This window comes from Salvelinus alpinus, chromosome 14 (assembly GCF_045679555.1).
Source record: "Salvelinus alpinus chromosome 14, SLU_Salpinus.1, whole genome shotgun sequence".
Lineage (NCBI taxonomy): Eukaryota > Metazoa > Chordata > Actinopteri > Salmoniformes > Salmonidae > Salvelinus > Salvelinus alpinus.
In genome coordinates, this window is record NC_092099.1 from 34621673 (window position 1) to 34634327 (window position 12655).

General features: G+C 40.5%; 1 protein-coding gene across 1 annotated transcript in view; it reads left to right on the top strand.

Moving 5' to 3' along the window:
• The first annotated feature begins 290 nt into the window (after positions 1-290).
• The window catches only part of LOC139538831 (brain acid soluble protein 1-like), a 42153-nt gene continuing 29788 nt past the window's right edge, over positions 291-12655 (top strand). The window contains exon 1 of the mRNA XM_071341310.1: positions 291-532. Coding sequence (XP_071197411.1) covers positions 472-532 — 61 coding nt within the window. The 5' untranslated portion in view covers positions 291-471. The remainder of the gene's footprint in view (positions 533-12655) is intronic.

Genomic DNA, 12655 nt, shown 5'->3' on the forward strand with positions numbered 1-12655 from the left:
CCTGTATATAGCCTCGTTACTTTGATTTCTTATTTTTGTAGGTATTTTTCTTAAAACTGCATTGTTGGTTAAGGGCTTGTAAATAAGCATTTCACCTAAAGTCTACACCTGTTGTATTCGGCGCATGTGACAAATACAATTTGATTTGATTTGATTCGATGTAATCTGTTACTCCCCAACCCTGCCACTCAACTATCAGTTACTCTGTCCCAGCCACACCCCAGACAAAGACACACCCCCTAAAGTTGGGTCCATGTACAGACAAAAGAATATATGAGAAGATTGGAGCTGCAGCAGAGGAGAAGGCAACATGAGAATATAGCCATCGCACATCATACCACATCATACACATAGCTAGTATACATTACCAGAAACATCATCACCATCATCATTACTACTTTTATTATTTTATTCTCACTATTCAATAGAAAAGTTTAAAACTCCAGTTTTGTAATTCAGAACACTGTTCCCATGATGTCATACCTGTGGATTCTCCTGCTGGGCAGTTTGGTGATTGGAGCCAAGACACAAGGTAAGCACTTTTACATCCACTAATGTACTTTGGTAAGCACTTTTACAACTAGTTTTATGGTGCTTTATGTTTTTGTTTCTACTTGAGAGAAGTCGGTTAAAGGCCCAATGCAGCCGTTTTTATCTCAATATCAAATCATTTCTGGGTAACAATTAAGTACCTTACTGTGATTGTTTTCAATTAAAATGTTCAAAAATGGTTTCTTAGCAATGAGCAATTTCTCAAGCAAGAATTTAGCTAGGACTGTCTGAGAGTGGTCTGAGTGGGGAGGGGAAACTGAAAACTAGCTGTTATTGGCAGAGGTTTGGAACTCTCTTTATTAGTGGTCTATTAACTCATTTACTGCCTGGTGATGTCAACAGGCAGGCCAAAACGCCATCCCACCAAAACAGGCAGAAATTTCAGCCAATCTTTTAAAAAAGCTCTTAGGGGAGAGTGGGGTAAGTTGAGCCACCCTTGTTTCTAGGAAAACATACACAAAATGTATCATTTGACAAAATATTTAGAACGGGGTCCATATGGATAAAGTGGCAAGCAATTTACCTCCAAAAAACGATTTTCACCAAGTCAAATGAATTTATTGTGTTGGAGGTTTCATGATGCTTGTATCTAAAACAAAGTAGATCATTTTAAGATTCTTCTATACATCAGTTGGGGTCTATAAGCTTTAATATGAGGTCCTAAACCTAGCATGAAAATGCATCCTTGTAGCTATGTTGTCTAATATAGTCAAAATGTTTGCCTTTGGGGTAAGTTGAGCCAGTGGCCATGGGGTAAAATGAGGCAATGGATGAACCAATGACAAGTTGAGCAAATTAAAGTATTTTCTTCCCAGGCATAATGCAAGGCATTATCTCTGGGATATGAGGTGACAACAGGGCCTGGCCTATGTTAAAAGTGTTTTAAATTGTTTAGTGTTTGTTAGGTGTAATCCTGTGTTAAAATATGATAAAAATTATTAAGAGGCATAAAAGCTATTGTGATGGTGTTGAATTGTGTTTGGTTAATAAAGATAAACATGGTTTTAAAAAGGTAGTGGTAATATTGTATTCAGTACAGAAATGTGTAGGTGGCTTAACTTACCCTGTCCCGCGGCTCAACAAGTTGTGCCAAGAGACCACTTTTTTTGGACAAGCTATGTTTTTAATACTGTAATGTTTACATGAATTCTGGCAGTGGTGGAAAAAGTACCCAAATATCATACTTGAGTAAAAGTATAGATACCTTTATTTGAAAGTTACTCAAGTAAAAGTGAAAGTCACCCAGTAAAATACTACTTGAGTAAAAGTCTAAAAGTATTTAGTTCTATATATACTTAAGTATCAAAAGTTTATTTAATTGCTAAGATATATTTAAGTATCAAAAGTAAAAGTATAAATCATTTCAAATTCCTTATATTTCTTGTTTTTAAAATATACGGATAGCCAGGGGAACACTCCAACAATCATATATCATTTACAAACTATGCATTTGTGTTTAGTGAGCCTGCCAGATCAGAGGCAGTAGGGATGACAATGTGTTTTCTTGCGTGAATTGGACCATTTTCCTGTCCTGCTAAGCATTCAACATGTAATGAGTACTTTTGGGTGTCAGGTAAAATGTATGGAGCAAAAAGCACATTATTTTCTTTGGGAATGTAGTGAAGTTAAAGTAAAAGTTGTCAAAAATATAAATAGTAAATTAAAGTACAGATATCCCCAAAAAACTACTTATGTACCACTTTAAAGTATTTTTACTTAAGTACTTTAGACCACTGAATTCTAATTATATGTTGATATCTTTGTTAGAAAGAATATTTCCCTTGACGGAGTGATGCTGAATGTAAAAGAGGGCTCAACTTTTTTATTTAACCTTTAGGCAAGTCAGTTAAGAACATATTCTTATTTGCAATGAAGGCCTAGGAACAGTGGGTCAACTGCCTTGTTCAGGGGCAGAACGACAGATTTTTACCTTGTCAGCTCGGGGATTTGATCTAGCAGCCTTTCGGTTACTGGCCCAACACTCTAACCACTAGCCTACCTGCCTACTCAAACTTACCCTACTTTCCCCTACACTAAAAGGGCATTATCATAATGTTCACAATTTCACAGTATTATTCCAACCTCATAGTGTGGAAATATACACTGAGTGTACAAAACATTAGGAACACCTGCTCATTCCATGACATAGACTGACCAGCTGAATACAGGTGAAAGCCATGATCCCTTATTGATGTCACTTCTTAAATCCATTTCAGCTAGTGTAGATGAAGGGGCAGAGACACGTTAAAGAAGGACTTTTAAGCCTTGAGACAATTGAGACATGGATTGTGTATGTTTGCCATTCAGAGGGTGAATGGCCAAGACAAAATATTTAAGTGCCTTTGAAAGGGGGATGGTAATATGTGCTAGGCGCACCGGTTTGAGTGTGTCAAGAACTGCAACACTGCTGGGTTTTTCATGCTCAACAGTTTCCCGTGTGTATCAAGAATGGTCCACCACCCAAAGGACATCCAGCCAACTTGACACAACTGTGGGAAGCATTGGAGTCAACATGGGCTAGCATCCCTGGCGAACACTTTCGACATCTTATAGAGTCCGTGCCCTGAAAAATTGAGGCTGTTCTGAGGGCAAAAGGGGGTGCAACCCAATATTAGGAAGGTGTTCCTAAGGTTTTGTACACTCAGTGTATATAAAACACAGGAAAATCACGTTTTGGAATTCACTGGATCTTTAAGTACAAACCTTTCACACCTGCTACTTTTAGTACATCATGTCTGTCTATCTGTACCTGAGGCTGAAATGCAGAATTTAAAAAATATGTTTATAAACCCGTTCTGATTTATCATTATATTATGTAAAATGTTATTTACCAAGATATGATGCTGGTGTGTAGATGTGTTCTACTGTATATATATATATATATATATATAGTCCTATAGGTTGTGGCCTACTGCATGTGTCTATTCTATAGCGTGTGGACACTGGTAGAAATGTGTTTAATAAAACATTTTGTGACAACTGCTGATGTAAAAAGGGCTTTATCAAACAGCACTTACACTAAAAGGGTATTATCATATTTTTCACAATTTCACAGGCAAATTTACATTCAATGATGAGACCGACCATTTCCAAATGACAGAGGCAAATGCAGCACATTGCAATGCTCGCAGTTCTACCTCCAGTTACTGCAGGTGGATTGAGCACCACGCTCAACAATGCCTGCCGAAGCTGATAAATAGCAAATTAACAAATACATTAAAAAAAATTAAACATTAAGACACAATCACTAAAAGTAACTCATCAAGGAGATTAAGTAAAACTCATATAGGCCTATGTTTATTTTATTAAACCAAATTATTTTTATGGTTATGCTTGTTTCCCTGGACTTACTTTAATTGTGTAAATTTGAATATAGGAAATTACATATACTCAATAATATTGTGTCTAAATTGTTGCCTTTTTAAAGTAGATTCAACACATCATTTTTTACAGTGTACTGACAATGTGTCATCTAATGCACAATGTTTCCCGCCATTTGTTCATTTTGCTACATCCCATCCCCTTCTTTGATCATCAGCTGATTATCAGCTGTTGTCAAACACACATGGATCTGAAAATACTATTATTTTCCTCAATATTGTGCAGCGAATTCTACTAGATAAAAGGGTGAAATTAGTATGACATCTTGGCATTTAAAGCATACTAAATTTTTAAAATGTCACATACTATAAAACTTTCAGTTTTTACATACCAAAAATGGCTTCTATTTAGAACGCAGGTATGGGTATTCCTACATAGACATGTCCTACATTCCTACATGTCTTCATGTAAAGACAGGAGCAGCAGTAACTATTCTAGATCAGTGGTTCCGTAGAATTTTCAAGATCCGTAGTTCTGTGAACCACCTGGATTCTACTGTGAACCTCCAGATAATCCCCCATGCAGGACCGAGTTTGGGAATCCTTGTTCTACCTCACCTGAACATTACCTGTCAACCACCTCACGCATTGGCAAGGTTACCCACACAATTACTCATTAACTCTCACAGCTTATTGTACTGTATAGATTCCATACAAGCTCTAACAGTCTCATGTCAGAATTAGACGTTCATCCATGTTTCTCAAATATCCAATTTTGAAGTTGTTCCAAACAAAGTGTTTAAGGTTAAGTTTAGGCATTAACTCAGAATTCTTAAGTTTAGGCATTAACTCATAATTCTTAAGTTTAGGCATTAACTCAGAATTCTTAAGGTTAGGCATTAACTCTGAATGGTTAAGTGTTAAGGTTTTGGGTAAGCTTAAAACCCCAAAATATAAAAAAATTACTTTCTGTCGCTGAATTCGAACATGCAACCTTTGGAGGCAGATGCAAAACTGAAACCTACTTGAAGGTAATAGAGCTCACTGTTGCGCCTATTGGCCGGTTTCCAAGTTGAATACAGACTTGCTTGAATCTGCGCTGCGTGTGTAAAATGGAGCTCATGTTGTGTATTCTCTTTAGGTTCCTATGGCAATGACAAGTTACAGTATATTACAGTCTGTTACAGTATATTATAGTATGTTACAGTATATTACAGTCTGTTACAGTATATTATAGTATGTTACAGTATATTACAGTATGTTACAGTATATTACAGTCTGTTACTGAATGTCAGAGTCAGAACTGCCCATGTAGTTAAACTCCTTGAGTTGTAGTTTGCCTGCTTTTATTACAGCACTGTGTAGGGGAGGGTCTGCTCTCTCTCTCATTCTCTTGACTCTGTGTGTTTGTGTGGATGTGTGGGTTAACAGTGGGTTAACTGCCTTCTTCAGGGGCAGAACGACAGATTTTTACCTTGTCAGCTCGGAGATTCAATCTTGCAACCTTTCGGTTACTAGTCCAACGCACTAACCACTAGACTACCTGCCGCCTCAATATAGGAGGGAGGCTGTCTATTTAACACACACATGGAATATAGGGGGGAGGCTGTCTATTAAACACACGCACACACAAATGGAATATAGGAGGGAGGCTGTCTATTTAACATACACACACACATGGAATATAGGAGGGAGGCTGTCTATTTAACATACACATGGAATATAGGGGGGAGGCTGTCTATTTAACACACACACACACACATACACATGGAATATAGGAGGGAGGCTGTCTATTTAACATACACACACAAATGGAATATAGGAGGGAGGCTACCCATTTAACACACAAATGGAATATAGGAGGGAGGCTGTCTATTTGACATACACATGGAATATAGGAGGGGGGCTGTCTATTTGACATACACATGGAATATAGGAGGGAGGCTGTCTATTTAACACACATGGAATATAGGAGGGAGGCTGTCTATTTAACACACACATGGAATATAGGAGGGAGGCTGTCTATTTAACACACACATGGAATATAGGAGGGGGGCTGTCTATTTAACACACATGGAATATAGGAGGGAGGCTGTCTATTTAACACACACATGGAATATAGGATGGAGGCTGTCTAACACACACACACATGGAATATAGGAGGGAGGCTGTCTATTTAACACACATGGAATATAGGAGGGGGGCTGTCTATTTAACACACAATGGAATATAGGAGGGGGGCTGTCTATTTAACACACATGGAATATAGGAGGGAGGCAGTCTATTTGACTTACACATGGAATATAGGAGGGAGGCTGTCTAACACACACACACATGGAATATAGGAGGGAGGCTGTCTATTTAACACACACATGGAATATAGGAGGGAGGCTGTCTATTTAACACACACACACACATGGAATATAGGAGGGAGGCTGTCTATTTAACACACACACACACATGGAATATAGGAGGGGGCTGTCTATTTAACACAAACAAACATGGAATATAGGAGGGAGGCTGTCTATTTAACACACATGGAATATAGGAGGGAGGCTGTCTATTTAACACACACACACACATGGAATATAGGAGGGAGGCTGTCTATTTAACACACACACACACACATGGAATATAGGAGGCGGCTGTCTATTTAACACACACACACATGGAATATAGGAGGGAGGCTGTCTATTTAACACACACACACACATGGAATATAGGGGGGAGGCTGTCTATTTAACACACACACACACACACATGGAATATAGGAAGGAGGCTGTCTATTTAAGACACACACACATGGAATATAGGGGGGAGGCTGTCTATTTAACACACACACACACACACATGGAATATAGGAGGGATGCTGTCTATTTAAGACACACACACATGGAATATAGGAGGGAGGCTGTCTATTTAACACACACACACACACATGGAATATAGGAGGGAGGCTGTCTATTTAAGACACACACACATGGAATATAGGGGGGAGGCTGTCTATTTAACACACACACACACACACACACACATGGAATATAGGAAGGAAGCTGTCTATTTAAGACACACACACATGGAATATAGGAGGGAGGCTGTCTATTTAACACACACACACACACACACATGGAATATAGGAGGGAGGCTGTCTAACACACACACACATGGAATATAGGAGGGAGGCTGTCTATTTAACACACATGGAATATAGGAGGGGGGCTGTCTATTTAACACACACATGGAATATAGGAGGGGGGCTGTCTATTTAACACACAATGGAATATAGGAGGGGGGCTGTCTATTTAACACACATGGAATATAGGAGGGAGGCAGTCTATTTGACTTACACATGGAATATAGGAGGGAGGCTGTCTAACACACACACACATGGAATATAGGAGGGAGGCTGTCTATTTAACACACACATGGAATATAGGAGGGAGGCTGTCTATTTAACACACACACACACATGGAATATAGGAGGGAGGCTGTCTATTTAACACACACACACACATGGAATATAGGAGGGGGCTGTCTATTTAACACACATGGAATATAGGAGGGAGGCTGTCTATTTAACACACACACACACATGGAATATAGGAGGGAGGCTGTCTATTTAACACACACACACACACACATGGAATATAGGAGGCGGCTGTCTATTTAACACACACACACATGGAATATAGGAGGGAGGCTGTCTATTTAACACACACACACACATGGAATATAGGGGGGAGGCTGTCTATTTAACACACACACACACACACATGGAATATAAGAAGGAGGCTGTCTATTTAAGACACACACACATGGAATATAGGGGGGAGGCTGTCTATTTAACACACACACACACACACATGGAATATAGGAGGGATGCTGTCTATTTAAGACACACACACATGGAATATAGGAGGGAGGCTGTCTATTTAACACACACACACACACATGGAATATAGGAGGGAGGCTGTCTATTTAAGACACACACACATGGAATATAGGGGGGAGGCTGTCTATTTAACACACACACACACACACACACATGGAATATAGGAAGGAAGCTGTCTATTTAAGACACACACACATGGAATATAGGAGGGAGGCTGTCTATTTAACACACACACACACACACACATGGAATATAGGAGGGAGGCTGTCTAACACACACACACATGGAATATAGGAGGGAGGCTGTCTATTTAACACACACACACATGGAATATAGGAGGGGGCTGTCTATTTAACACACACACACATGGAATATAGGAGGGAGGCTGTCTATTTAACACACACACACATGGAATATAGGAGGGAGGCTGTCTATTTAACACACACACACACATGGAATATAGGAGGGAGGCTGTCTATTTAACACACACACACATGGAATATAGGAGGGAGGCTGTCTATTTAACACACACACACACACACATGGAATATAGGAGGGGGGCTGTCTATTTAACACACAAATGGAATATAGGAGGGTGGCTGTCTATTTGACATACACATGGAATATAGGAGGGAGGCTGTCTATTTAACACACACGTGGAATATAGGAGGGGGGCTGTCTATTTAACACACACATAGAATATAGGAGGGAGGCTGTCTATTTAACACACACGTGGAATATAGGAGGGAGGCTGTCTATTTAACACACACATAGAATATAGGAGGGAGGCTGTCTATTTAACACACACATGGAATATAGGAGGGAGGCTGTCTAACACACACACACACATGGAATATAGGAGGGAGGCTGTCTATTTAACACACACACACACACACATGGAATATAGGAGGGAGGCTGTCTATTTAACACACACACACATGGAATATAGGAGGGGGCTGTCTATTTAACACACACACACATGGAATATAGGAGGGAGGCTGTCTATTTAACACACATGGAATATAGGAGGGAGGCTGTCTATTTAACACACACACACACATGGAATATAGGAGGGAGGCTGTCTATTTAACACACACACATGGAATATAGGAGGCAGCTGTCTATTTAACACATACACACACATGGAATATAGGGGGGAGGCTGTCTATTTAACACACACACACACACACATGGAATATAGGAAGGAGGCTGTCTATTTAAGACACACACACATGGAATATAGGAGGGAGGCTGTCTATTTAACACACACACACACACACACACACACATGGAATATAGGAAGGAGGCTGTCTATTTAAGACACACACACATGGAATATAGGGGGGAGGCTGTCTATTTAACACACACACACACACACACACACACATGGAATATAGGAAGGAGGCTGTCTATTTAAGACACACACACATGGAATATAGGGGGGAGGCTGTCTATTTAACACACACACACACATGGAATATAGGAAGGAGGCTGTCTATTTAAGACACAAACACATGGAATATAGGAAGGAGGCTGTCTATTTAAGACACACACACATGGAATATAGGAAGGAGGCTGTCTATTTAACACACACACACACATGGAATATAGGGGGGAGGCTGTCTATTTAACACACACACACACACACACACACACACACACACATGGAATATAGGAAGGAGGCTGTCTATTTAAGACACACACACATGGAATATAGGAGGGAGGCTGTCTATTTAACACACACACACACACACACACATGGAATATAGGAGGGAGGCTGTCTAACACACACACACATGGAATATAGGAGGGAGGCTGTCTATTTAACACACATGGAATATAGGAGGGAGGCTGTCTATTTAACACACACACACACACACACACATGGAATATAGGAGGGAGGCTGTCTATTTAACACACACACACATGGAATATAGGAGGGGGCTGTCTATTTAACACACACACACATGGAATATAGGAGGGAGGCTGTCTATTTAACACACACACACATGGAATATAGGAGGGAGGCTGTCTATTTAACACACACACACACATGGAATATAGGAGGGAGGCTGTCTATTTAACACACACACACATGGAATATAGGAGGGAGGCTGTCTATTTAACACACACACCCACACACATGGAATATAGGAGGGGGGCTGTCTATTTAACACACAAATGGAATATAGGAGGGTGGCTGTCTATTTAACATACACATGGAATATAGGAGGGAGGCTGTCTATTTAACACACACGTGGAATATAGGAGGGGGGCTGTCTATTTAACACACAAATGGAATATAGGAGGGGGGCTGTCTATTTGACATACACATGGAATATAGGAGGGGGGCTGTCTATTTGACATACACATGGAATATAGGAGGGAGGCTGTCTATTTAACACACACGTGGAATATAGGAGGGGGGCTGTCTATTTGACATACAAATGGAATATAGGAGGGGGGCTGTCTATTTGACATACACATGGAATATAGGAGGGAGGCTGTCTATTTAACACACACATGGAATATAGGAGGGGGGCTGTCTATTTGACATACACATGGAATATAGGAGGGAGGCTGTCTATTTAACACACAAATGGAATATAGGAGGGGGGCTGTCTATTTGACATACACATGGAATATAGGAGGGAGGCTGTCTATTTAACACACAAATGGAATATAGGAGGGGGGCTGTCTATTTAACACACAAATGGAATATAGGAGGGGGGCTGTCTATTTGACATACACATGGAATATAGGAGGGAGGCTGTCTATTTAACACACACATGGAATATAGGGGGAAGGCTGTCTATTTAACACACACATGGAATATAGGAGGGGGGCTGTCTATTTAACACACAAATGGAATATAGGAGGGGGGCTGTCTATTTGACATACACATGGAATATAGGAGGGAGGCTGTCTATTTAACACACACATAGAATATAGGAGGGGGGCTGTCTATTTAACACACACATGGAATATAGGAGGGGGGCTGTCTATTTAACACACACATGGAATATAGGGGGAAGGCTGTCTATTTAACACACACATAGAATATAGGAGGGAGGCTGTCTATTTCACATACACATGGAATATAGGAGGGAGGCTGTCTATTTATCACACACATGGAATATAGGAGGGGGGCTGTCTATTTAACACACAAATGGAATATAGGAGGGGGCTGTCTATTTGACATACACATGGAATATAGGAGGGAGGCTGTCTATTTAACACACACGTGGAATATAGGAGGGAGGCTGTCTATTTAACACACACATAGAATATAGGAGGGAGGCTGTCTATTTAACACACACATGGAATATAGGAGGGAGGCTGTCTAACACACACACACACATGGAATATAGGAGGGAGGCTGTCTATTTAACACACACACACACATGGAATATAGGAGGGAGGCTGTCTATTTAACACACACACACATGGAATATAGGAGGGGGCTGTCTATTTAACACACACACACATGGAATATAGGAGGGAGGCTGTCTATTTAACACACATGGAATATAGGAGGGAGGCTGTCTATTTAACACACACACACACATGGAATATAGGAGGGAGGCTGTCTATTTAACACACACACATGGAATATAGGAGGCAGCTGTCTATTTAACACACACACACACACACACATGGAATATAGGAAGGAGGCTGTCTATTTAAGACACACACACATGGAATATAGGAGGGAGGCTGTCTATTTAACACACACACACACACACACACACACATGGAATATAGGAAGGAGGCTGTCTATTTAAGACACACACACATGGAATATAGGGGGGAGGCTGTCTATTTAACACACACACACACACACACACATGGAATATAGGAAGGAGGCTGTCTATTTAAGACACACACACATGGAATATAGGGGGGAGGCTGTCTATTTAACACACACACACACACATGGAATATAGGAAGGAGGCTGTCTATTTAAGACACAAACACATGGAATATAGGAAGGAGGCTGTCTATTTAAGACACACACACACGGAATATAGGAAGGAGGCTGTCTATTTAACACACACACACACATGGAATATAGGGGGGAGGCTGTCTATTTAACACACACACACACACACACACACACACACACACACACACATGGAATATAGGAAGGAGGCTGTCTATTTAAGACACACACACATGGAATATAGGAGGGAGGCTGTCTATTTAACACACACACACACACACACACACACATGGAATATAGGAGGGAGGCTGTCTAACACACACACACATGGAATATAGGAGGGAGGCTGTCTATTTAACACACATGGAATATACGAGGGAGGCTGTCTATTTAACACACACACACACATGGAATATAGGAGGGAGGCTGTCTATTTAACACACACACACATGGAATATAGGAGGGGGCTGTCTATTTAACACACACACACATGGAATATAGGAGGGAGGCTGTCTATTTAACACACACACACATGGAATATAGGAGGGAGGCTGTCTATTTAACACACACACACACATGGAATATAGGAGGGAGGCTGTCTATTTAACACACACACACATGGAATATAGGAGGGAGGCTGTCTATTTAACACACACACCCACACACATGGAATATAGGAGGGTGGCTGTCTATTTAACACACAAATGGAATATAGGAGGGTGGCTGTCTATTTAACACACAAATGGAATATAGGAGGGTGGCTGTCTATTTGACATACACATGGAATATAGGAGGGAGGCTGTCTATTTAACACACACGTGGAATATAGGAGGGGGGCTGTCTATTTAACACACAAATGGAATATAGGAGGGGGGCTGTCTATTTGACATACACATGGAATATAGGAGGGGGGCTGTCTATTTGACATACACATGGAATATAGGAGGG